Genomic DNA, 26,457 nt, shown 5'->3' on the forward strand with positions numbered 1-26,457 from the left:
CTAATGTTTAAGCTTGATACGTAGTGTGGTCAATGCCAGCTTTCAGAAAGGTAAAATAAAAATACTTCACTTCCCCTTCCCCACAATGATAGGTCTGGTTTAAAATAATGAATGGCATTCTCTTTAGTTGCCTTATAGATGTCTGAATGGTGTGGACATTGGTTATGTGCTTTCCTTTGCAACACTGGAGGTGCAAAACTTCTTTTTTTACATGAAAAAGAAATTCTCACATAATTGCTGTACTCCAGAAGGTGGAACTTTATGAAGAGAAAACTCACCGGAGAGCATAAAATTTATGATTAAGAAAAATCAGAAATGTTGAAATCCCAATTTCTCGGTTATCCCTCCTTGCAGGAGTCCGAAGGCGTTGTCAGCATAAGTGTGGGGAGGGAAGGGAGGAGCTCTATGCTGTATATGACAACAGGACAAGTGAGTTTTATGAACAAGGAGGTTTCTAGACAACATCACATCAGGAATATCCCACCAGCAGTCCACCCCTCCACTCCCTCCACTTGAGTTAGTGGGAGGGATTTCAAGCTCAGGCAACGCAAGGCTGAGCTCTCATTAGTGACCAGGGACATTTCGTTCACAGTGTGGAAGGCAGGCAGGGAGAGGCAGATGGCTTTGAATGCCAGATTTACATAGTAATGAGATTCAGGTCACCATAGCTGTCTTTTTCTCTCTGCATTTTGTCTAGGTGTCGACTAGTGTACAGGGATGACAGAATGGGAAGGAGAGGAGGAAAATTAACCCCTTGTTCCTAAGCAGAGATTGGTTTTAGAATGAAAAGTTTGTGATGATGGGCAAGGGAACTGTGGGGTATAAAAGTAGCAATCACTACAAAAAGAGCTAAAGGATGCTGCTTTTTAATTTAAGTTTCTGGCATGTTTTGTGTGGGAATGGCACAAAGCATCCTGTGGTTAAAATCCCTGAATTTCCCATAATTTTTACATTCTGGGTTGCTGGCTTGAGAACAGGTAGTTTTTGGCTTCTATCATTGCAAGTCCACCCAAATTTAGGGAAGTTTGTGAGCTGAAGATGGGTATGGATTCTTGTTACAGGGCATTTGCTTGTTTCTCTGGAAAAAAATACGCATTTTGCTTGGCTGAAGACTTGTCTTCACACGACTATGTAATGGCATGATTAAAACATAATGTTTTCCACTGTGATTGGTAATCCTTAGTATGATCTCACTGGTGTCAGATCTTATCCTGATGGCAGATGGAAAACTGGGAGCCATGAGTCCTATTTCCAGCTCTGGACAGTGGCACTTGCTCGATAGTCAACCCCAGGCATTTCCAAAATATGCATCAGGGCCCCAGAAGTCATAAGGCTGTTTTTAAAATGGTGAAAGTTTTGAAGCAATGCACTTTTCTTTCTTTTATTTGTCTTCTGGGTGTTCCTTTTTCTTTTTTTATAGTTAGAGGTTTGGGGAAAGTAAGTTATTCTTTCTATAATGCGTCACCTGATTGCAGAAAGTGGGGCTTTAGAAGAAAGTTTTGCAAGATCTGTAATAACAGCAGGAGAGAAGCCTCAGGGTTCCCTTTGCAAAATGGGAATTATAGTACTTTACTGCATGTGGAAGTCTGGGCTGGTGTGAGAAAAGTAAGGAACGTATGTGTGTGTGTGTGTGCGTGTGTGTGGAGATGGGTTGTAATAATGGGTTTTCAGTATTTGTAAATTACTTCCAATTCTTCTAGAGAAAAGTGGCTTTTGAAATGCAGAGTATTTGGGGCACTAAGGGCAGGATTTATCTCATCCCATCTTGGCCATTGCAGTGTGGGCAGCTTGCCTAACCTAGTCTTTTAGGTCTCTTCAGCATCAGTGAAGAAAGATTCAAACTCTCCAAAGACAGGTGGGGCAAATCTCCCTCTGGGAGCTTTTTCTCTTTCTCCATTGACTGCAAAGTCTAGGTACCTGGCTTAGATTTGAGACCAGCTTTTACCTGGCTGAAAGGCAAAATGAACCTCACCCTAAGGTCCTATGGAGGTCTGAACTAGGGGATGGTTCTTGCTTATTTTACACTTTAACGTGGAGGTTGTTGTTAAATCAGGAAAAGCATTGTGCCTCCTGCAAAGGAGCAGCCACCAGAGTAGCGATCCAGAAGAGTGTTTAGGAGTGGGCAGAGGTTGCGTCCTCTTCCACATGGGGCTGTTCCTCGTGGACACCCCTTTCACATATCCACTGAAGCCAGAGCCTTTCTGTTGTCCTCTGTTTCCTCAGCAGGGCTAACGCTGGAGCATACTGAACAGGCATGCTGCAGTGAGCATCTTCTGAAGCACACAGTAAATACGTAGCAGGAGTGCTGCCACTTTTTTGCCTGTTCTAGCTGAAAGGGAAGATGAAATCTAATCAGGTGTCTAGAACAGATTTGAAAATGAAGACTTCTTGGCTATTTCCTCCTGAGGAAAAGACTAGATCTAATAGATCTAGTTATGTTATTTTTCTGTTTTATCATTACACTCATTTGTGTAAAAAGTCAGCAATAATTTTATACCAGTCCTACAATGATTATTTGATATCTGACTGTTTGTCAAGCCCACCAAGCTTTGTGAATGGTAGATGTAAGAACTGGCATGGTTCCACACCAGGACAAGGAGCTAGGTGTGAGAGCATCAAGTGGGAATCCTTGCTGGGTGACCTTGAATGTGTGACATGCTTTTTTTGTGCCTCATTTTTCCATCTGTCAAATGAAGAAAGCAGAAGTTCTCTCCTTTGTAAACAGCTGTGCAATGTAGGACCTCAGTAGGGCTACCATTTGACTAAATGATGCTAGAGGACTCTTCTACAAAGATAAATATTGATTGACTAATCAATAACAGATACCTTGCTGGCAGCCAGTGGAGCCCTAGACTCTACAGGAGCAATAACATTTGTTCACAGCCAGCAGCTTCTTGAGTGTAGCTCTTTCCATGGACCTCTTTATGCCAGCCAAGTGGGTCCATTCCAGTTGCTAATGCTCTCTGACCTCTTCCTTTGCAGAGCCCCTGAAATCATCCTCGGTTTACCATTTTGTGAAGCAATCGATATGTGGTCATTGGGATGTGTCATTGCAGAACTGTTCTTGGGCTGGCCTTTATACCCAGGAGCTTCAGAGTATGATCAGGTTGGTACAGATGTTGCTCTGGATATTGAAAAGAGCACGGATTTTTTTTTCTTTTTTGTGTCAGAATGAGCAGATGTTAACTCTTTATCTTTTGCTAACAGGAGATATTTGCATATGATTTTTACCCTCTTATGTCAACTTTTTCATTATCCACCTGTCATACTCTAGGTAACCAATAAGCTATTTAGTACGATGACTTTTAGGAACTGACCACCTAAGTGAGCTCTCAATCAAGAGTAAACATTCCCATTGACTAGAGAGCTCTGTACATATCTCTAATCACTGAACAGAGCAGACATCCTTTCTCTACTGTAACAGCAAGTATTAAATAAAAGTTTATTTGTTAGATTGCATGAACTCTACTGCATTTCATAATCCCTTTTATGAGGGTGTATATTAAAAGCAATGACAAGAAAGTGAATGTTCACAGTGGTGTAGTGTTCTAGTTAATATGAGCTGTCGTGGTTCTCTCCCTATAAACTTTTATGCTCCTCTTGTAGTTCTGAAACAGATAATGCAGTGGCTTCTAGAGTCAAGGCTGAAGAACAGTTTCCAGTCTAATATTTTTACAGACCACCTTAGCTATCTGCAAATGTGGCCTGAAAGGGGTATTTTTTTATATTAGAAATATTTTTTAAAAAAGGCATGGCAATAAATAAATAAGCTTCTCATATATGAAAATGTTTCTTCGACTCTTCTTTTTAAAGCTCTGACTGAAAAATACTATTTAAAAGGTGAAATTTGGCAGTGAAATAACCCACAGTGGGGAGCAGTGCTATTAGCAATTCCAAGGGAAATCAGACGTAGCTGAAAAACTTGCAAGCCTTTGAAAATCGCATACCAAGCATGAAGAGTAGATTTCTTTCTCCTCCCCCCAAAAACTCATAAAGCACACAGCTGAAAAAGAAATCATCATACATACTATGCAGCTTAACTACACAGTGCAAAGTTTCCTCCAGTAAAGTACCGTGAAGGCTCCTGGGGAGCTGGGAAGTGAGGGAGCAGGGGTTGAGCCTGGCCCTTCACTGCAGCCTGTGTCGCTTTGCAACCCTGATGCTGAGCGGCAGAAGGGCTCCTGAAGTTTCTAAGGTGTGCAGGCTGCAGTGGACCTAGGCAACTGCAGTGCCAAGCAAGGCACTCAGAATGAGCCAGGGTTGTAAGTGTTTTGAAGTCTTCGAAACCACAACTGCTTTTTATGCCTTTATTTTTTTTTACCCCTCTCTGTCTTTTCTTTCCAAAATGCTTCACATTCTTCTGTAGAACTTCCTACAGTAGAGGAGTATTAAGTTTTACAGAGTAAAGCATTCAGAAGTCAGGAAATGCCAGTGTTAAGGTTTCATGTGCCACCCCAGGCGTATGTTATGTCAGCCTTTAATTATGTAATCACATACCTTTTCTGCTTTGAATAAATAAATTTAAGTCTGAGATCTTAGAAACATATGTGTAGCATCTTCGAGCTGTGCAAATGCCAGCCAGGTCAAATCCATAGAAGTAGCTCCAATGACAAATGAAGTCATGTAAGCAATGGAGATGGAGTACTTCACACACTGTGAGGGTATTGATTTGTTTGAACATATATTTCATCTAAGTTCAAAGATACTCACTTCATAGTTTTCTGTTTTGAACTTCAAACTGCCCCTCGGAGAGGCTGTGCTCTCAGCTGGGAAAGAAAAACAACAGAAGTTAAGCGCAAATAATATCAAATTATTGAAATTACTTCCTTGAGAAGTGTGTGTGACATAAAAAGGTGCAAGGCAGTGAAAAATACATTACAATCCCTGGGTTAGTCTTCCTCTCTGACTTCCAAAATCTAGAGGCTTTCCTCCCTTTGCCCATAGACTTTGTGGGAGAATATGCTAAGGGTGAGTTTCCGTAGGTGTAAATGATCGATGGAGGAATGCCATATGGAAATTCTCTTTCCTGTCATTCCTTTTAGTGAGTTTTGTTTTTGGTGAAATCTGACCGTGCGCTATGTTTTCTCTTTCCTTTTTGTTCTATTGTTTTAAATGCCTCCTGCCCTCCCTCAAGGAAGACCTCCAGAGATCTTCACAGGATGAACAGTGACCTCTCATCCTTCTCTTACAGATCCGCTATATTTCACAGACACAGGGCTTACCAGCAGAGTATTTGTTAAGTGCAGGGACAAAGACTACAAGGTTTTTCAACAGGGATACAGACTCACCATATCCTTTGTGGAGGCTGAAGGTAGGAAGACATTCATTCCCTTGTTTATTTTACCTTGCAATTGTTGGTTGGAAGTGGGGAGATGTTCAGTTCACCTCAGAGCTGGGTTGCTGCTTTTTGTAATGCAGCACAGACCTTGGGGTGGGTATATCCCGAGGTAAAACTGCCATAACAGAAGTCTGCAACCCTTAGCTTACCTCATTGGTACTGCCCTGTGGGAAATTTAAGTCCAGAGTTATCCTCGAAATCTCCCCTAAGTAGTCAGTGAAGTGATGGGTAATTTAAATGAAACCTGCCCTGGGTAGAATTTGCTGTAATATCTACCGCATCGTAAAAAGAAAAGGCATTTTACTCCTAACAGTCAAAACAGCTAGTAATGCAAATGGGCCTTGAGTCACTTGTAGCAACACATTGTGCTGTATTCAGCAGCGAGTCCCCAGGGAGAGAGGCCAGTGGGCTTCTGGCTGCAAGGATGAGATGCTGAGTCTCAAACTGAGATGGTGTAGGAGTCTCTTGGGACACTCGCCATAGCTGCAAGGATGCTCTGAAGTGAAAAAGAAGAGATAAAACACTTTGGGACATGCTGTGACTCAAAAGCTGTCATATAAACATGGTGGAGATGACACTTAGGCTCTCTGTTCAGGCAAGAGACATGTGGTGCTCTGGTGAGGGCAGGGTGGGACACATGCTGGAGCTGCCACAGTACCTGTAGCTGGTTGCAAGGCGGTTCTGCTCAGTGCCTTTTTCTTGTTTTGAGCAGACGCCAGATGATCATGAGGCAGAGACAGGGATTAAGTCGAAGGAAGCAAGGAAGTATATTTTCAACTGTTTGGATGATATGGCACAGGTAAGAGCACTGGTGAGTAGCCATCAAGAATGCTTCATATGCTCTTGGGCAGCACCAGCAAAGGGGGATGACGTGATTTCCTGGTGTATCCTACTCTTGTGCTTAACTTCTCTGTGCTTTAGTATCTCTGTTCATAAAATGGTAACATTGAAACTATTTACGCTGTTTACCCCGCTTACCTTGCCAATTTACCTATTTACCTGGTGTCTGTGAAATGTGGGTGTGTGGGGATGCAAGGAGCACTAGTTCTTTCTATGGATCCCTCATGGCTGTGAAAGTTAATTCCAGCATAACCACTCCTGCAACTGCGTATCTGGCATTTGTGGTAGGGAAGTCCAGATATTGTAGCATGCATTATGAGGCATGCAGAAACGGGGGATTGAGATCAGGAGAGATTTTAATAAATGGATGAAATAACATGAAGTTTTCCTCCTGGCACTTGATACATAAATAGAGATGTTTTCTATAAATTTCCTGACAATTTTTATTTATGTTTATACAATTTTTTTTTTTTTTTGCTTGCAGGACACATAATTAAGTATCCAATTGCACAGTCCTTTATATGATAAATATACTGAGTGCCAGAGCTTGCCTGCTACCACATGGAAGCTGTTCATCCTCAGTGGAGGGTGACTAAGTGTTTCATTAGTCATTGACCCAAGCAAGCTGAACACTTTACAGTCTGTCTAGAGATCTGACACGCACAAGCCAGATGACAGTGTGACTAGCAGCCTCGGAGTCTTCCCTGTGACTTCAGCAACTACTCCTTTTGATAAGGAAGCTTGCAGGACATGTGCGCTAGCCAGGAGTAAACACAGTTTGCTGGAGACCTGACCATCTGCTTTTTCCTTTTAGCTGTCATCCTTGTCCTCTCTCCTTTAGGTGAATATGACAACAGATTTGGAAGGAAGTGATATGTTGGTGGAAAAGGCAGACCGGCGGGAGTTTATAGATCTGTTAAAGAAGATGTTGACGATAGATGCAGATAAGAGAATAACACCCATTGAAACTCTGAACCATCCTTTTGTCACCATGACACACTTGCTTGATTTCCCTCACAGCACACAGTATGTGGCTTTCCTTTCTCTTGGGTTTTGGATTAGGGGGTGAATGGGAAAGTGGATTGTGGTTGAGACCTAGCAGACATATCTGAGGGGCATTGTTAAAAAGTTTAAGCCTTAAATTTTAATCTATTAATCTTTTTCTCATTAAAAAAAAGATGATTGCCAGCTCTAAGGCAGTAAGAATTGTGTTGTAGGTGCTTGGCATTTAAAACACTGCAGAATGTGCTACATTCATTATGTAAATATTCAATAATTACATATGTTTGCATTAAAATGCAGAAGAAATTATGCAATTAGTGCTGAATGTATCAGTATATCTCAAAGTAACATGGTCCTGATTGTTAGTGCAGTAATCAACTTTATGTGCAAGGGGAGCCGACCCTTCCTCCCAGAGCCTTCCCATCTTGCGGGCATCAGTTTGGGGCTGCTTGCCTTTTAAGGGAAGCACTTTCTCTCCAGCAGCCTGCTTTGCAGGAGCAGACAACAGGGAAACAAGTTCAGTTTTCTTTGACCTTATCAGCGGAACAGTTACTATCAGAGTACTATACCTCTCTGGGTGCTATGCGTATGGATATTTAAAGGCTGAGAGGAGCTCAGGTGCAAACGAAATGGGAGTAGCTTACCTGCCTTAGTGGATGTTGTGTGGATGCTGCAGAGCAGCAGGTTACTGTGCATCAGCTCCCCCTGCCCATATGTGTGCTCTTACCTGTGGTATGTCACATTCAGTTAAGGTAGTTTTCCCTCCGTGAAAGAGGTGCAGCTGCCTTGTCCTTGCATTTATCACAAGGTAGGAACAGGTGCTTACTAGAAGGTAGTGGGTGCTTGATCCGTTTAGACCCAGACTTACCCTGCAGAGACATCTTTGAGTGTTGTTATCTATAAATAGATACCAAGCGATAAAAGTAATGCAGATGAGAAGGGAGATAGATTATTGTGCTAAATGGAGAAAAAGTTTCATATAAAACCATTCATAAATAAAAAATGACGTTTTCTAACAGTATTAGCATTGTATACAAAAGGCTTTTAATTTGTAACAGTCCTCTTAATGTGCAGCAACTGATTGTGTAAGATTTGAGAGATTTGTGGCATAATCCATTGCCATCAGGAATGTTTCCCCTAATGAAACGGACTGTGAGCAGTCTTCAGTTCTGAAGCTCTCACTTGTTGCTGCTCAGGCAAAGCCCTAGAAAGATTGAAAATGTGGCATTGAGGCCACTATCAGTGAGAATTTTACCCAAAGAAAAAACTCAGCACCAGGTTCCTCAATACCAAATGTTGTGCCAGCTGGGTGCATAACTCCAAGTAGCAACTCCATGTTGGAAGTGGAGAACCATAAACTGCAGCCAGTGTGGCAGATTGATAGAAATTTTGTGCACGATTGCCTGTGGAATAGTATAGAGTATAGAAACTTCAAAGCCTCAAGAGATGCTGGGAGTTGCAATCTCTCTTAAAAGTAAATTAGGCAGCAGAGGAAGTGAAAACATATGGAAGATGGAGCTTCTGGAAGGAGTTTCTGTTGTGGCGTGCTTCAGAGGGGCTGTAAGTTCAAGCAGCCCATGAGGAGTTGTTCTGCTTGGTTCCTAACAAACAGCAAAGCGAGTTTAACTCCCTTTTTCACATATTTGACTGCATGGATCTTAAACTGTTGTATACTCATCAGTCTTTCCATCCTGTTTTGCTCTGTGCTTTTTTTTTTTTTTTTTTTTTAACAGTGAGAACACAGTATTATGTTAACAAGGATTATATGTTGTTATATAAAATCTTTTGGTAATACATGTGATTTACCATGTACAGAATATATGTCCTTTCCAGTGCTTTCCCCTTTTAGAAGGGGAGTTACGTTCGTACCTGACTGGAAAAAGGCAATCCAGTATTATATTCATTTGACAGAAGTGTTTGACTTTTCTAAATGTACTGCAAGTTGTGCGTACTTCATAGTTCTTTGAAAGAATGCACATAATGAACACCTGTGCACAGTGTCTTGCATATCCCTTGTCTGCAAATATTTATTGAACAGATACAGTAATCAAAAATACCTGTAGGAGAGGAAAGATGATCATGTGAGTCAGGGACAAGACAAGGATAAGGACATCTAGGTCTTCTTCATGACCAACACTAGTGATCACATGAGCATGTTCCATCAGCATGTTCCTCCTGTTACAGGTAAGGCTGATTACTGCACTAAAAAGAAAAAGGGACATTTTTTTCATAAGTCATGTGACATGAGGATGTCTTTACCTGCCCTACCTCTAGCAGCTTAGGTCATTCAAAAGGAAATTCTGTATACAAATGTACACCCAATTTTTACTGCTCTTTTCCTGGTTTGAATGGTCGAAGTAAAATAAATCAGTTTATACTTTTTTGAGTTGCGGTTCACAGCCAAGTTGTGAGTTGTGGAAAAATTGTGGTAGTATTTGTAGTGGGTTTTAGACCTTGGAGAATTTAAATTTTATAAAAAATACAGTTTTGCACAAGATCACTATGGTATTATCTCTTAAACCACTGTATGCCTTGATATCCCAGTTATAAAAATGAAATACTGACAGTTCCACCTACCAGACACCTAGAGTGCTGTAGCAGTGCAGCATTTGCTTTATTGAGAATACAAAATATGATACTTCCCAAAATTTCCATTGCCATATCAATAATATTTAAAGGCAATTTTGTGTAGAGAGAGAGGCTGTATTCTTTGCCCCGAGAGCTGATTCTCAATCTGAGATAACCTCAGAACCTGGTTCCCTGAGGGTGTTGATGAATCTGATTTGGCATAACCTTTTGGCATATAAATTGTCCTATTAATTGCAGCAGGACAGCTCACGTGCTTTAAGATAAGCATCTGTGGACGTGCTCAGTCAGACAGGGATGATGTTTTAACCACCTGGCTGGATCAAGGTCTCAGTGAGTTACTTTTTAAAAGGGACAAATAAGATTTTTCAGGTGTCTCAGTGACCAAAACCAGTAAAGCCTTTCCTTGCAAAAACCTTCTAAAACCACCTTAGACATACACGAAAGAAGAAAGCATCAGTCGATCTTTCCCTTGACAGCCCCTTGGCCCTTTTCAGTCCAGGCAGGATTAACTGGTTAAGGCTGGTTAACAGAGACTAATACTGGTTAAGAGAGAGGCACATAAAATAGCAAAGCACTGATGAGCCCAGAAAGTGCCAAGTCTGCCTTTGAGGCCTAATGTTGGGCTGCTGTGATGAACTGTTAACTTTGTTCATTGGTTGCTTAGTTTATTTTCTTTCCCTTACTTGTCTCCCCTTTCCTTACATAGCGTCAAGTCCTGCTTCCAGAACATGGAGATTTGCAAGCGGCGGGTGAATATGTACGACACCGTGAACCAGAGCAAGACACCATTCATCACCCATGTAGCCCCGAGCACATCTACCAACTTGACCATGACTTTTAACAACCAGCTGAACACGGTTCACAACCAGGTAAGAGCATCGTCAGAAGCAGCCAGTGCCTGAAACATTCACGTCAGTGGGTCCTAGAAGGTGAAATGCAAAGGTAGTGGCCCATTTTACCTGCCTGCAAAATAGATGGTACTTTCTTGCTGTCAGTGCTTCCTGTGAGCTTCCTCAGCTCTTCCTCATTCTCTTTTCTTCAGGCCAGCAGTAATTTCATGGCATTCTGCGTGATTGTCAAATGTTGCCTTCATTGCTTATCTTGTCGCTGGGGGTGATAAATCCTGCTTACCTGGGAGGTTGCTATGGGGAGAAGCTCATTAGTCCCTTAATGCAACAAGCAGGACTGCGCTCTGTAGATCAGGCAGAAGTATTTGTGATCTTACAGCACTTCTGCAAATGAGTATTAAGGTAAAAAGAATTTATACCCTTCTATAGCAGACACAGTACTGTAACATCAGCAGGAAAGATGAGTTTAGTGGCCATGTTTGTTCTTATCTCTCACTGGTTTTACTCCAGGTGCCACAATTGACATGGGGACCCTGTTACCCCAGCCAGGTGTGCACATATGCCCGCTCCAAACACATTGTGCTCTGCCTTGGTGGGCTGTGGCTTTGTAGTCATGCTTTGCACTCCTATATTAGTTTTACATGCCTCAATTTTGGGGGTTACTGTGCTGACAAATCTTGTATGACCAACAGGCTAAACCATTAACTGTGGCACTGTATCACAGCAGTGAAAGGAAACTCTCCAGGGACAGGACTCTAGGAGACTGAAGCACAAGAAATTGCTACTGTCCTTTAAGCCTTTCTGGAACAGGCTGCCGGAGATTCGTTCTAGAGATTGCCAGTGGCACTGTGAAGTTGGCACTTGGTATTTCGGAAGCAAAGGGCTAAAAGACTCTGCGTAGATGCACAGAGTGTTCCTGTGTCACTTAGAAATCCAGACTTCATGACTCAGTCCTTCAGTGCATGCGGTTACATAAGGTCTTTTGGAACAATTAATTAAGCAGTTACATTCAGAGATAGGTCATGGTTTAATGTAATAGAGCATTGGTTATAAACACTGGTATCTATTCTTGACTGTTTCTGAGATGCTGACAAAAGAATAGATCTGCGCTACACGCTCTCCTAGGCACCAGCTGGCAGGGCTGAGGCACCATTAGTACCACAGTTGCTAGTAGGAAATACAGTCTTGCTTTCGTTTCCTCACAGCTCACGATGTTACGATTCTCTGTTAGCAAAGCTATGGTGACGAGGAGGTCAGTGAGTAATCTCTGAATTCTCCTGAGGGGCACGTGTCGTGAGCAGAGCTGGTATCGCCAGCGTTCCTAGAAGAAGTGGTAAAAACATGTCTGGGCAGGGAGTTTCAGTTTGAACAAGCTCCAAACTTTTCATCATCTGCTCCACCATACCACTTATCTTGGCTCCTGGGTGCTCCCTGCCTGTGCAAGATCTCAAGTTTTGCCTCCTTCCCCAGCTGTGACTGCTGAGAGTATCAGTATGTGAGGTTGCTACTTGGTGTGTTTCACGAGGAGGCAGGTTGCACTTCCCTGCCTCTGCACAGAGAGAAGAGGAGGAGGCAGAAATGTTTGTCCCCATAGCATCCGGTGGCGGTGGCAGTGCAGCCCAGATACCCCTCCCAGGCCCACTGGCGAAGAGGGCAGCAGGTAACGCTGAGCCTGCTGCCTCTTGCAGCCTCATCTTGACCTTGTTCATACATTCACCGTGAGATAAGCATTGTCTGACGTATCACCAGTACTGCTTCCGCTGTGTTTGGATGGGAGGCTTGGCAGGGATGGTACAGGTGGGCTCTGGTTTGATGGATCCTACTCTGTTAGACATGTACACTAACAGCGTACTTTTATATAGCAGCGGCAAAGCTGTTTAGGGGATGTTTTCCTGTAGGTGTAACAGACTCAGTCCAAATAAAACACAAGTCGCCCTAAGATTTCTAAATGTTTTGCAGAAAGCTGGGCTGATTTTTGTGGCTTTGCAACATCCCCTGCCAGAATTTCTGCTCTGAGCAATTTTAAAGTTAAGCTAAGTGAAATTTGGACTTTGAAAGTATTATCATTACCTAATAATATGCCTCCTGATTCCTTCAAATTCAAAACATAATCCAAGGGGCATGAACCGCCTTAGGTACAAGGTAGAGGAGAGGCTAGAATGAGTCTCCCCTCGTAGGGTGAGGTTTGACAGGGTGTGGAGGTGCTGAGTTTCTTTTACCTCTGAAATGACAGTTTCTTCTAGAGCTGTGTGTGTGAGGAGAGAACAGCAACTTGATTTGGGGATGGTAGCATTTCCTGTACCCGTTTTCCATTCTGCAAGTCAAAGCCAGCTTGGGGGATAAATGGGGACACAGTTCTGCTTTGGAGAAGGCCCTGCATCTCTGAGCAGCGCACAGTAGTGTGGTGTGGCTGGAGGCACTCGTTATGGTAGAGCTGCAGTTATTCACGGAGAAGGTGCTCCTTTCGCTGTCACTGCCCTTGCCTCTGTGCACCTCAGTGTCCTGTTCTGCTCCTCATTTATTTTTGGTTTGCTGATTTTTATTTGGATTTTTTTATTTTATTTTATACTATTTTACTTTTTTATTTATTTCGCTTCTTCCAACCTACCCATCTCCCTCATTTTTTGTTTGTTTTTGTTTAATTCCCATCACTCCTTTAGACCACCAACCTGGCTCCCACCTCCTCCAGTGCCACTATTTCCTTAGCCAACCCCGAAGTCTCCATACTAAATTACCAATCTGCACTCTACCAGCCCTCAGCGGCGTCCATGGCTGCGGTGGCCCAGCGGAGCATGCCCTTGCAGACAGGAACAGCGCAGATCTGTGCCCGGCCCGACCCCTTCCAGCAAGCTCTCATCGTCTGCCCACCAGGCTTCCAAGGTATGTAATAGCCCCACCAGGTCTCAGCCAGCCCCTGCCCTCCTCCCCACTGCTGTTTCACATAGCTCTGGTTTGAAACAAACTTTCCTTAGTGTAGATCATCTAGAAGTGAAATTATTAGCCTAATAAATATCAGCAATGAGGTCAGTGCAGATTACTTAGATCTCAACAGGATGAAATATTTGCAGCAGTGGAGGATCTTGTGGGCAATATGTTGCCTTCACACCATGAATTGGACGTGGTTGGTCTAAAACAATGGGCAGGCACTAAAAAGTGAGGGGGGGGAGATATGTGATTTCTACCATTCTCTGCCCAGAAGAGAACAGTTTGAGGAGCTTCTGCCTCATTTTGGTAAACATGAAAACACTACCCCCCCAACAACTGAAAATCAGTGTGTAAATAAGTGGCTAATCACTCCTGCATGATTCGGGTGTTGAAAGGGGGACTCAAGAGGTTAGTGCAGCAGGGGTTATGGTGCTGTTGGGGATGAAAGTTTGCCCTGCTGACAGAGGCCATTTATCATGACAGTTGCATCAGCACCAGCCCTGGTGCAAACAACAGCTTTGCCTGTGTATACCAGCAGAAGGTATTGCTGCACACTCCCAGGTTATGTGTATTGATTCGCAGACCAGATGTGCCTGTCTGGACTAGGCCCATGCACTGCAAGTGACCCCAATAACTGTACAGGAGCAACTGTAACAGGAGCAACTCTGAGGACTGGTTCCTACTTTGGAATTGGAAGCACTAGTCTACTAGTGTTGGCTGACTTAGATGTTGCAAGTACTATACTGACAGTGCGTGGATGCCCTGTGTGATGACCTTGGTAGTGATCAGTCTTAGTCACTTGTCCTTCTCTTGACTTTACATGCTGTAGCGGTTTTCAAAAACTAGCCAGGTATCTGTAAGAAGTGGTCTAAACAGACTGTGGTTCAGCTGGTGCAACTTCTCCTCTTCATTTCTCCAAGCCTGTCTATGCAGCAGTCTCTAGGCACTTATTAAATGTTCTGCAAGATCATCAAAGCTCCTTTGAACTAGGGGAGTTTAGTTAGACCTTTTATACATAGTTAAAATGCATCTCATGGGTTTGACTTCAGAAATGGATTGCTAGAATATGTAAGCTAATATCTTCCACTTTCTGTCTTGAGAAAGCTCTAAAGCCAACAACATAGTGTAGCCTCTGCCATGCACTGAGGTGGTGGAGTGGGAAGCTTTCTGCAGCACAATTAGGCTAATGTGTGACTAAGCTAGCAATGGTTGGAGTTTGGAGTGCGTTAGGTTACACTTTCTAATCAGAGCCTTTTAAATATGACTCTTGAGAAGCTGTGCAAGAGCAAATCACCTATCCAAGCCAAGGCTGAGTGAATACCTGATTCTGGATTCCTGTCTCACTTTCATCACAAGAGAGCATTCCCACATGGTAGTGTTTTTCAGCCAGCAAGAAACATTTTCTGTTGTCAAACCAGAGAACATCCAGGAAGAGAAACTGTTCCCTCTCCCACTTCCTTTTCTCCCTGTACATGTTATTTTGAGATGTATCCACCAGGTTTGAGATATCCTGATAACATGAACTTAGTTAATCTGTTAATGTTTTTTAAAATATCTTTTCTGCACCCCCATGCATACATCATGTTTTCCAGCATCTGATGGATGTCCTTGGGCTGGGGTGGAATATGTGGGACTCAGAGCCTGATTTTTTAGAGGTGCTGAGCACTGCAGTTTCAGTAGACATCAGCTAGTGCCTTAGACACCTCTGAAAATCAGACCCCTTTTCTTGGAAATGCTGTTGATGTCTAATTCTGTACTTTCTGTGCTCATGGAACAGGGTTACAAGCCTCCCCTTCGAAGCATGCTGGGTACTCGGTTCGGATGGAGAACGCCGTTCCCATCGTCACTCAGGCTCCTGGGGCCCAGCCTCTTCAGATCCAGCCAGGACTCCTCGCACAGGTAATAAGCTCTGAAGAGACCGAGCAGAGCAGGTATTTTTCATTATTTAGCTGGAGGATGAGGAGGGTAGCTTTCTCTGAGGGCCTTTGGTGGTCTGGTTTGGAGGCTAGAGCAGCCATATAAAGGTGTCCAGTTTTGTGTGAAATGTCCAGCCCTTCCCCAGTTCCTCATTCAGCTCAGGGGATAGATGCAAGTTGCAAAAGTCTCTAAAAAGACCTTCTTTCCTCTTGCTCCTCCGCTGAAATTAGTGGGAAACCTCAGAGGAAGTTGTGTCAAGCCTCTGCTGAGGAGGAATCAGTAGGAACCTTCCTGAATCCTCCTGAACTGATGGTCTGTGTGGCAGTTTGTGTCCAGGAACTGTGCTGGTGAATTGTATGCTGCTGGAAAACATCTTTCATGCTTTACCTTTACACACTTCCATTTTATGAGGTGTCCCGCTAGTCTTAAGTTAGGAGAAAGATGTTGAGGGGCAGAGGTGAGGGCCAGGCAGCTGCACTTTTTGACACAGTTGCCCAAAAGACCCTCACAGGAAATGCATGATTATTCCTCAGGAAAAACCCCAAATGTGAATGGATACTGCTGATCACGTACACTTCCTTAGGGGGAACTCCAGCTTCTCAGCAAGGAGGAGTAGTTTATTCCTCCTTGTGCCAGCTTCAATGAATCTGCCCTTCCTGGATTTTAGTTTCTGTTTTTAAACAGTTGGTGCCTTGGTAGTTCTGCCGGTATCAGGAATGTCTCTGACAGCAAACCAAACCAGTATACTCAATATTAAGTTGTGCAGCCTGGAAAAGATGATCTAGAGATCAAAAATGCATGCCTCTAACTCAGGATTAGTTTTGATCTACCATGCTCTCATTAATGCCAGAGTTTTCATATGCACTCAGGTACTAGCAGACTTCAAGGTTTGTGTCTGTACATTGGTAAGATGTGCCATTGGTGATTGTGCAATTGCTTTCCTTTGCCAGCTGCCAACCCAGCTTATCTGGTGAAAACAGATCGAAACACAACTTGCAGCCTGCACGATTTCCATTAGCTAATGTGCCCTGCCCATTCCTAATAAGAGTCTTTGTTAGAGGGCTGTCTGCTTGACATAAGCCTGCTGCAACACTGAATCTGTCTCTGTTGAAACCTGTCATAACTTCCCACATGGGCCAGCTCTCTTGTTTGGTAGGAAAAGAGAGTCTAAGAGGCAGGGGAAACAAAAACTATTTCAAAGTGAGAAGCTGTCTGTGCAGGCACAATTGCAAGCACCTATTGCTTGTGCAAAAAGCCAGCCGGAGGGTGGGTGGAGTAGGTAACGTAACTTTACAGGCATCTACTGTTTTGAAAGTCAGGCCTACTGAGGGCCATAGAAATATGGCCTTTGCGTTTTTGGCATGCTGTGCAACATGGGTTAAAGGGATGAATGTCAGATCAGAAGCACCTCAAAGACAGCAGGATCCTGCAAGATCTTGGGACCTACAATTCCTTTTTTCTTCTCAGGGTGACCTTGTCCAGGTTGGACAGTTTGGGTGGAGTGAGTGTTCAAGAGAAGCTTTGCTACCATTTCCTGTACCGTCCTGCTTACATGGACTGTAGTTTCATGGGCTGCCCCTCTAGTACTTTCTGTTGACATTTTATTTATTGTTACTTTGACAAGGGAATAATTTAAGCTGTTTCTGAGAAATGCTCCTCACTTGCATAGATTTTTTTTTTTTTTTTTGATTTAATAAAAGAGAGGCAGTCTGTCTGCTGATATATCTGTCTGCCTCGCACAATGAGAAATGCTGACTTCTGCTCTGGTGGTAAGGCACTCTGATTGATGCTGGTGGCATCTGGTGTCCGCAGGCCTCACTCAGTTAGGGCTGAACAGCTGGTCTGATAAACAAATCTGTACCCAATTCCAGTTTCCTGAATGGAAAAACACGGCTCCTTTGTAATGTGTTGTAGTCTCATCTGATCTCTGAACAGCTATGTGTCTCTCTTTCAGTAGAGAGCTATTCCTCTCATGCACAGCTGCTTATCTAATACTTATCTAAGACTGGACTATGCCATTGCTCCAACTACATGAGGGACTGTCCCTAATGAACAGAGTATTCCCTCCAAAGCTTGCTTCTGTCCTTCCAGCCACCTTACTTGTGTCTCCGAACATGAGTCAGGTGTGATACTATTCTTGGTGCTCCCAAGCCCAGTTCAGTGCCAGTGGTCTCCTCTCCATGTGGGTCCTTGTGCTTGCCCACATCAGGATGGCTCCTGCAGCTGGCAAAGCCTTACTACATCCCAGTGCAGAGGGCAGCCGGCAGCCAGTCTGGCTCTCCCTGTGTATTTTATATGGGGTTGGGAGTCCTGGAAGTGGGGCAGAGGGAAGGAGTTCCGGGTAGCGGATGGAGTGCACCCAAGGCAGGGGCTGAGGCTGTGTTTTGAGCATCTCTGTCAGCTGCATATTGCACCCTGTGATGTGGAGATTTAGACAAAACAGTCTGCAAGGTGCAAGGCAAGTGGTAAAAATAACTTCGCTGGGTCCATATTCACCTCCCAAGCAAATGTATTCACGTATTCTATGCGCAGAGACAGGGGAAAGGAGACTGATTCCTGTCTTTACTAAAAACTCTGCTGCTTCAGATCTCAAAAGGGACAAAGCTTTACGTTTTCCTGGTGTGCTTCTATGGCGTGACCCAGAACTGTTCCCTCTCCTTGAATAATGCCTTGAACTCCCCTCACTTTAATTCCTTCCCAACAATACTTTCAGCAATTTTCAGAACAAACACACTTATCCCATTTGTTGTTCTTGCTGTACATCAGAGGTGGGAGCTCAGTCACACCGAGGACACACCACCTCCAGAGTCCGGGGGCTAGACCTGCACTCAGCCATGGTGGCACAATTTCACAATAACGCAATAACTCAGAACAGATTGAGTCTGCATGCACAAGCCTGCCATGTGTAAGCACTGTGCACTGTGCTAGTGGATCAGCCTAGACAAGTCTTATCTGCAGATTAAATGATTCAGTGGTCCTTACCTAACAAGTGAGGAATTTGTGCCTGGACCCTGGCACTGAGTCGAGATTTATGCACTGCAGTAGGAAAAGGAGCTTAGCATTGTTCAGTTCTCTTCCTGAAAAGGGAGGAGGCAGTTTTCATCACAAGTAAATCCAGGTAGTCTCCTTGGGCTGAGAGCAACAATAATTTAGTTGCCTCTTCTCTTTTAAATCAGAGCAGTTCAAAAAAACGGGGGGGGGCTTTTTTCTTTCTTTCATCTCTTTGCCTCCTCCTCCTCCTCCTCCTCCTCCTCCTCCTCCTCCTCCTCCTCCTCCCTGCTTTGACCAGTACCAGCCTGTGGTTTTAGCTCCTGATGGGAACAGCTCTCAGGAGCCCTGTGACTGTCCATCCTTTGCAACTTTCCTTCTGCAGATGTTGCCGAGAGGCCTCACCATAGCAGCCTTTTCATCTAACTCAGCAATGCAGAAAATTACAAGACAATCAAAATTTGGAGCAGACCTGGGAAGAGCTTTTTTTTACTGGGGGACTGCAAAGGCCCACAGGTTAGGGGAGTGGTTTCCAGGATTCTTGTGAGGATGGAGATGGGGACAAATGCATGTCTGGAAGAAGACTCCATCTTTAAAACTTAGTCTCTTTACAGGGATTATACAACTTTATATGGGCCCAATATAGTGGTGCCAGCTGGGCCTAAGGCAGGTTGTTGCCGATGCCCCTGCATTCCCCGGCCCAGGCAGTGAGAAGCTGCTGGGGCTGCTTCAGGCAGCATGTAGCAGCCAGAGTTTCCTTCTGAAGGAATCTGAATGTCTTCAGGTTGCAGAAGATTTTCCGACTCCTGTATGGAGCCACCAGCGCGGGATGACCCGAGTCATGCCTGTGGCAGCACAGCTGGAGGGATAGTTGCATAGCAGAGTGATGGCCCAACTCACAGAGCCACCTGACAAGTGGGGCACCAGCTTAGAAAAAGGCAGACAGTGTACAGAGAGGACAAGCATGTGATGCGTAGCTTTGCATGAGCTCCCCTCTGCTTTGACCGAGGGGCTCCTGGTCAGTGGGAAGCATGCCCTTGACCCATTCAGCAAGGCATTGCTCCTGTGGAGCACCTGGTGACTGATAGCACGCCCTTTTTGTAATCCCAAATTCCTCCTTTTTTTTTCTCTCATTGTACAAGCCTTGCAACCCCCTATTCTCCTTTCTCATCCCTGAAAAGTTCTTCCACCTTTTAAGTTCTTTTAAGTTCTTAAAGTCCTTTAACTTCTGTTGGGGTGGCAAGGAAAAAGGCCATATGATGAGACCAGAGAACCACACTGATCTGAAGAGTCCAAATTAAAAGGTGCAAATGTGTTTGATGTTTGGGTTGAAATGCAGACCGTTTTCAATGCCTCCCGTTCCTAGTTTAACCTGAAAAACACTTCTGTTTTGGAAGGCAGGGACTTTTTTCCCTCCTTTATACTCTCTGTATTGATAACTTTTACTGCTTTTCCTATGGTTTCCTGAAAGTATTTGTGATCTAGGAATGAAAAGTGTTAGCTAAGAGCTAGATATTTTTGCTATCATCGTCATGATCGTTATTAGGAATCCCACCTGAGTGTGGGCCACCAGTTATGCTCGGTGCGTGAGGATTCTTATTAAGATCCAATTTTTCCTCTGGTCTGCAGCAAGCCTGGCCCAGCGGCACACAGCAGATTCTGCTTCCTCCCGCCTGGCAGCAGCTGACTGGAGTTGCTACCCACACATCTGTCCAGCATGCGACCGTGATCCCAGAGTCCATGGCTGGGACCCAGCCACTGGCAGACTGGAGGTAAATGGGAAACACTTGCAGAACGTGTATATGTATCTGTGAGACACCTGCCCATGTGTGCATCTGAGATGGCCTCCATGCTGGGGCAGTTTCTGATAGGGTTTGTATATAAGAACTAATATTAAGTGCACAATTGTTGCCTTTGACAGTGGAGATTCAGCAGCTTGCAGATTTTCATGAAGCACTTTCAGATATCCTGTGTAGGCACAGGAGAGTGCACTATAAAACCAAGTTTTCTCCCTAGCGAAAAGATAAGCAGTCTATTCTCAATCTTAGCATCATGTGAGTGGGATTGCAGGGCTCCCTGAAGTACTCCCCAGTTCTGGGGAAGATGGGAGAAGAGCTGGGGACTTTGGGGAGAGTGGGCCAGTGGACCGGCATCTCGTGGAGGCCAACGCTATGGAGTGAGGGGAAAAGGAGAGGAGGTGGCAGCCCCTGGCACCCCACAGCTGCACCTCAGATTGCCAGAATATGGGTGGCTTCTCAGTTGACTGTCCTTGAAACAGAGCATTGTGCCCAAGGCACTACCTTAAATCACTTCAGGGGGGAAGGCTCCTTCCTGGGAAAAACCCCGTCAGCGTTAGGTGGTGGGGCTGGAGATGAGATCCCAAAGGCCCCTGGAGGAGGGCGCCTTGGTGAAGCTGGTGGGAGCCTGTTAAGGAGCTGATAAAAAGCTGATGGTTGCATTTCCAACTTGTGCCTGTCTCCCGCCTTTGCAGAAACACCCATGCTCATGGCAGCCACTATAACCCCATCATGCAGCAGCCCACGCTGTTAGCTAGCCATGTGACTCTTCCCGCAGCCCAGCCCGTGAACGTGGGTGTCGCGCACGTCATGCGCCAGCCGCCCGCCGCCACCACCTCCGCCAGGAAGAGTAAGCAGCACCAGTCGGCACCCCGGTGAGTGCGCGTGGCTGCCCGGCCCCGCTGGAGCAGCATCTGGGGACCGTGTGCATGCGTCTGCGTCCAGGGGGAGCCTGCCTCTCTGCAGCGCTTGGCCTTGCTCGCCCCGGTGGCCTCTGGGTAGCGTTTTCGTAGCACAGATGGGAGCAAAATCAGGCCTCCAGTGTGGGGTCTCCTCCTCCTGCTTTGTGGCAGGGTATTGCCCCGTTTCCAGTGGGGAACCTGGAGTCGCCCAAACAGCAGTCTCTGCGACTGCGATTGGTGAAACCCATTAAAGGGATCTCTTAGCAGAGTTAGTGGATATTGAACCACTTAAAAGCCCCATTAGATCTACTTCAGTGCCTGTGTATACATAGAACGGAGGAGGTGTAAATAAAGACTGCATGGTAGTGTGGGTGGCGTACAATTTTAATGCTCTGTGTTTGGGATGACCACATCATTTTGAATGGCAGAGCCACAAGTGAATTATGCAGGTCCTCACAAACCAGTTTTGATCAAAGTGCTTCTCACCAATCCCCTGTTCAGATACATGCATGCGATCTATATGGTGTTGGTGAGACAGTGTCCTTCCCTGGGCTGTTCTGAATGCAGCACTGAAATGCGAGCATGCCAACACGGATAGTATTTACTGACATCTATGGGGCAAAATAAGGTTTTTTTCATGGCCATGAATTACTAGGTTACACTTTTTGTGACTGGACTCTTTACTGCTTCACGTCTTGTACAGTCAAGTAAGAAGAGTGGAGGGGAAAAAGCTAGTCAGCTGCATTTAATACTCAGCTAGCACTCACTCTGTGCGGGAGTTAGTGGCTGGAGGAGATCCAGGACAGAAGAGTCAGGCCATGTTCATACAGCTTATTATGCCACTGTGATTACCTGAGACCTTGTGGCCCCCGTAATTAAAAATGTAGCTATGTTCTCAAGTGCTGGTGTCAGTGTGGCACAATGCCCAGTTGCCAAACCTTCTCATGGTCTTGAAGCAGCACTCCCAAGGGGCAGTGTCCACACTTCCACAGGGTAGTTGCACCTTCAGGGGACCACGTCTTCAGGGATATATGCCTCGTGTGCACATAGGATCTGTCTTTTCAAAAGCAATCACATGATGACCTATATTCCGAGTTCTAGGCCATGCAGAGCAGGGGACAGAGGTGGCTTTAGGCCACCTTCAAGCTCTCTGGCTCCTAACACAGGTGGTTAGCCCCTGTCTACTGATTTACAGCACTATACACCAGCAACAGATATCCATGCTGGCCATTTCGTAATCATAGCAGCATAAGACAGGGAGCATTTTATAAGGACATCACATACAGAGGCAGTCCTTAAATGCTTGGATCTGTCACCTCTAGGGCTGTTTGGCTCTGTGAGAGGTAGGCTAGGTTCTGGTTCATAATATGTCAGGGCACACCTAAAATTGTAGGATCATTACAGTGCCTATCACAGATGTTTAAGAAGTATGCATGGCTGTTCTGGCAGAAGTCCTCTGGATTGTGAAACTAGTCCCTCTGCTGAGCTACCTTTCTTTAAAAAAAAAAAAAAAGAAAAGAAAAACACCAGAAGAAAAAAAAAACAGAGCAGGAGAGAGCTCTAAAATGGGCCACCACTTGTGCAGTGATAAAAACAGAGGAGCTTGTGGTTTTCCTGGGTGACTGGACTGGGGCCAGAGGAGCTCTGAGTTTGCAACCAATTTGACTCTGGTTAAGAGGCCACTGTTTAAATCCTTACCATTTATCTGCTCTCTAATGTTGCATTTACTCTGGGTGGGCTCCAGCTGTCTTAGTCCATTCATAATGCAGAGCAGAGGCAGCTACGTCCCCAGCAAGCCAGTGCCTATTGCAACAAATGGGCCTATGCAGGGTCTCGTCTCTTCCTTCCCTTTTGCTGGGCAGGGTGTCTGCGTCAAGGAGGAACTGGACGCTTTCAGAGCAACTGGTTTCTGCAGTTCTACATTTTCATTAATTGTGACGCTTTTGTATCCAAATGAGGAACATGCTCCTTCTGAGACAAGGGTACTCCATGCTGCTCATTGGTATTCAAAAAGCAGTGCAAATGCTACTGTGCAGTCATTTGTTATGCAAAAGACCCTGTGTAAGTTGGTATAGTGCGATACGCCCATAAGGACTTCCCTGTGATAGATGTCACCTATTCTTTTTGTTAGCTTTTAGGCCAAACTGAAAATGCAGCCCAGGCCCCACTGTAGAACAAAAGCAGAACTTTGTTTTTTCTTTTTGAATCTGTGAATGTTCTGCAATGGGCAGAATAAATACAAGTTAAAATAAAGAAGGAAAAAAGAAAACTTGGGAAATTAGTGAAATGAGTGTTAGTCAATGTGCTTTGATAAATATTTGCACCTGCAGACTTGCATGTGCTGCACTCTTTGACGGACAGATTCTGTGTTTAGACCTCTGACCCAAGTGAGCCCTCTTGTACTTTCATGCAGGGAAACTGAAGTAGGAAGAATGGAAAAACACAGGGCTTGGGAATTTCTTTCCATTGCATGATAAAGATTGTTCTTTTCCTTCTGATTTATATCTGCTGCCTCACATGGAAATGAAATGAAATTGAACCGAGTTTGTGCCTTCCCATCTGGGTGCTGTAATCCATGGGACTCCGCTATCCTAGAGTATGAAGCATTGGCTTGTTAATCGAAAAAAATTTTAAACGGAAAATTGAATTTTCAGCTAAAAAAACGTTTTCATCGTAAATGCCTGTTGTTTTCCACAACAGATTCCAAAATTAGCTTTAGCTTTTTCTGACCAAAGAAAAAAAAATATGTATTTAGGCTAATATCCGGTCGTGATGCCTCATGCAGCTCCTCAGGTGCGTGAGAAAGGGATTATCATTTGAGTACTTTTTCTTCTCTGACTGCCATACTATGGCATACTATGCCAGCCTGTCTGTCTTTGGTATGTTTGGGCTGTGTGACTAGCCTCTGCCTCCCAGCACCAAGGAACCATACTGAGGAACTCCCAAGAGGCAGCATTTCTGATTTGGAAATTTCTGGGAAAAACAAAATTGAATTTTTTCCTGAAAGACACTATTCAGCCCATTATAATAATGTCATGTGAGGCATTCTGTCCTTTGAAGAGGTGACTGTGCCAATTCTGCGTTTTTTCCAGACCCCATAAATCAGTGTGACAGAATCAGAGGCCAGGAATCAAAAGCCATGGCAACGGGGCGACTAAGCAGCCTGAGTTTTAACCAACTAATGGCCTTTTTCATTTTCAGAAATGCATCCACCTATGAAGTTTCATCCTCTCAGTCCATCAGCTCGCCTCAGCGGTCGAAACGAGTGAAGGAAAACACCCCGCCTCGCTGTGCCATGGTGCACAACAGCCCTGCCTGCAGCACCTCCGTCACATGTGGTTGGGGCGACGTGGCGACCAGCACCACTCGGGAGCGGCAGCGGCAGACGATAATCATTCCCGACACCCCCAGCCCCGCAGTGAGTGTCATCACTATCAGCAGCGACACAGACGAAGAGGAGGAGCAGAAGCATGCGCCCACCAGGTGAGCAGCAGCTTGGCTCTTCTGCGTGTGGATGGGAAAGAGGCAGAGGCAGAGGAATGCAGTCGAGTCCCAGGAGTTAACGCCGGATCTCAGCACCCAGATCATCTTTGCTTTGAGAGGAAAGGTGATGGGGAGGCTAAGATGGGTACTCTAGGTGCCATTCCCCACCATGCTATACATTCGCTGTGTGACCTTGGAGACTGTTGCAGTCTCTCTGTGCCACAGTTCCTCATCTATTAGAGGAAATAATAGTTTTCTCTACCTCACAGGACTGTTGAAAGGAGGCTTTAGAGATGCGATGGTAATGAGTGCCTTTAAGTTAGATAGCTATTTAAAACAAAGACGCAAATAAGGGCTTGGAGGGAAGGTAGTTTAAATTGCCTTTTCTCTTTCTAAGTAGTCCAAGCATTGGTAGAGAGCATTAAATGACACCTTCTGTATGTGGCATTTTCCATAAAAAGGTCCTGAAAACACTTAATGGTTGTGTCGTAAACACTTAATAACAGCAAATATGTTGCAAGGGCGTTGTTCAGTTCTGATTGTATTGACAAAACATCCCTCAACTATTGTCATAAGGGGGATTAAATTGATGGCTTTTGACTGACTTGGCATAGATAAGGATATGAAGACTGTGGTGACTGAGTTTGCTTCTCAGAGAATTAACTCACCCAAGTCAGAGTGAAGAGCGAGGCACAGGACAGCTGCCATTGCTGATCATGTACTGTGGATGAGAGAGGACTTCATTCTCCAAGACTGTCTTTTCAGCACCTTTCATCACATACGTGCACGCTAGGCTTCCCATCTGATGTCAGTCACAAGATGTCACTCTGTTTTATAAGTTGTGGAGAAGCAGCCTTGCAAACAGCTGAATAATTATACCACCTTTAAGTTGGTAACAGAGCTGGGAATCTTCTAACCTTACCCTTCTAATATTGTCAAGAGAAAATTAGGCTTCTTTTTTTTGTTTACGACATGCTCCGTGGCAGATTTTCCTTTAATCATTGGAAATATCTATCTGTATCTCTGCATCTCTGCACTGTGGTGAGAAGTGGAACACTGAAAATGTGCACAGATGAGATGCATTTGGCCTCAAGGAGCTACAAATCTGTAAAGAGGAACCATACCATTCAGGCATCTAGGGCTGTAATTTCCAAATTCCTGCCGCCAGCGACCCCAGTTTTTCTTTCCCCTTTCCCCTACCAGTGAACTCTGTCGGGACAGTAAGAGCTCAGTGCCTCTCAAATTCAGGCTTGCCGTGGAAGGAATCATTGTAAGGTGCATTGTTCATGGGACAATGTAACATACTTCACTTAAAAAAAAAGTTACAGTATTCCTTTGTTTGGTAGGCAGATGTTATTTGGTGTCCCAGCAGAAAGTATATTTCCAGAAAGGGCTGAATAAAGGACAAAGTGGAAGTCAGGTGAATTAGAAATAAGGAGTCCCACTTATAAGGGTTCTTATGGGAAAAGAAGGACAAAAGAGACATTGAAAACTAAGGTTGTGAGGTTGGGCAACATGGAGATGGCAGGTATCCCAAGGGTAAAGGAAGCTATTTGCAAGCATGTTTACCCACTGAGGGTGCTGGTCCCAGGCTTCAGGAAAATTATGTGCAAACACTTTTACTTACTGCCTGCCTATCATCTTGGCCTGGAGAGGGGTGAGGGGAAGAGCTGTGATCCTGCAACCACTTTAGCTGACAGTTGTCTCCTCAGCCTCAACTTCGCTGCCATCTGACCAGTTTCTTCACTTAGCACCTCTCCAGAGGGACAGACAGAACAAAGTTCTGGAAAATGTCTGGAAATGAAGTTGGGAGTTTGGGGTATTTAAAT

At 44.6% G+C, this 26,457-nt stretch overlaps 1 protein-coding gene across 6 annotated transcripts in view; it reads left to right on the plus strand.

Moving 5' to 3' along the window:
• The window catches only part of HIPK2 (homeodomain interacting protein kinase 2), a 147,703-nt gene that overhangs the window by 98,831 nt on the left and 22,415 nt on the right, over positions 1 to 26,457 (plus strand). For 3 of the 6 annotated variants that reach the window (XM_064514002.1, XM_064513999.1, XM_064513981.1), the window contains 10 exons: positions 2,983 to 3,106; positions 5,192 to 5,311; positions 6,051 to 6,149; positions 7,020 to 7,204; positions 10,476 to 10,638; positions 13,278 to 13,497; positions 15,320 to 15,441; positions 20,077 to 20,219; positions 20,939 to 21,118; positions 24,347 to 24,628. In XM_064514002.1, coding sequence (XP_064370072.1) covers positions 2,983 to 3,106; positions 5,192 to 5,311; positions 6,051 to 6,149; positions 7,020 to 7,204; positions 10,476 to 10,638; positions 13,278 to 13,497; positions 15,320 to 15,441; positions 20,077 to 20,219; positions 20,939 to 21,118; positions 24,347 to 24,628 — 1,638 coding nt within the window. The remainder of the gene's footprint in view (positions 1 to 2,982; positions 3,107 to 5,191; positions 5,312 to 6,050; positions 6,150 to 7,019; positions 7,205 to 10,475; positions 10,639 to 13,277; positions 13,498 to 15,319; positions 15,442 to 20,076; positions 20,220 to 20,938; positions 21,119 to 24,346; positions 24,629 to 26,457) is intronic. The other 3 variants (XM_064513990.1, XM_064513985.1, XM_064513992.1) reach the window with 3 other exon arrangements.

Source organism: Dromaius novaehollandiae, chromosome 1 (assembly GCF_036370855.1).
Source record: "Dromaius novaehollandiae isolate bDroNov1 chromosome 1, bDroNov1.hap1, whole genome shotgun sequence".
Lineage (NCBI taxonomy): Eukaryota > Metazoa > Chordata > Aves > Casuariiformes > Dromaiidae > Dromaius > Dromaius novaehollandiae.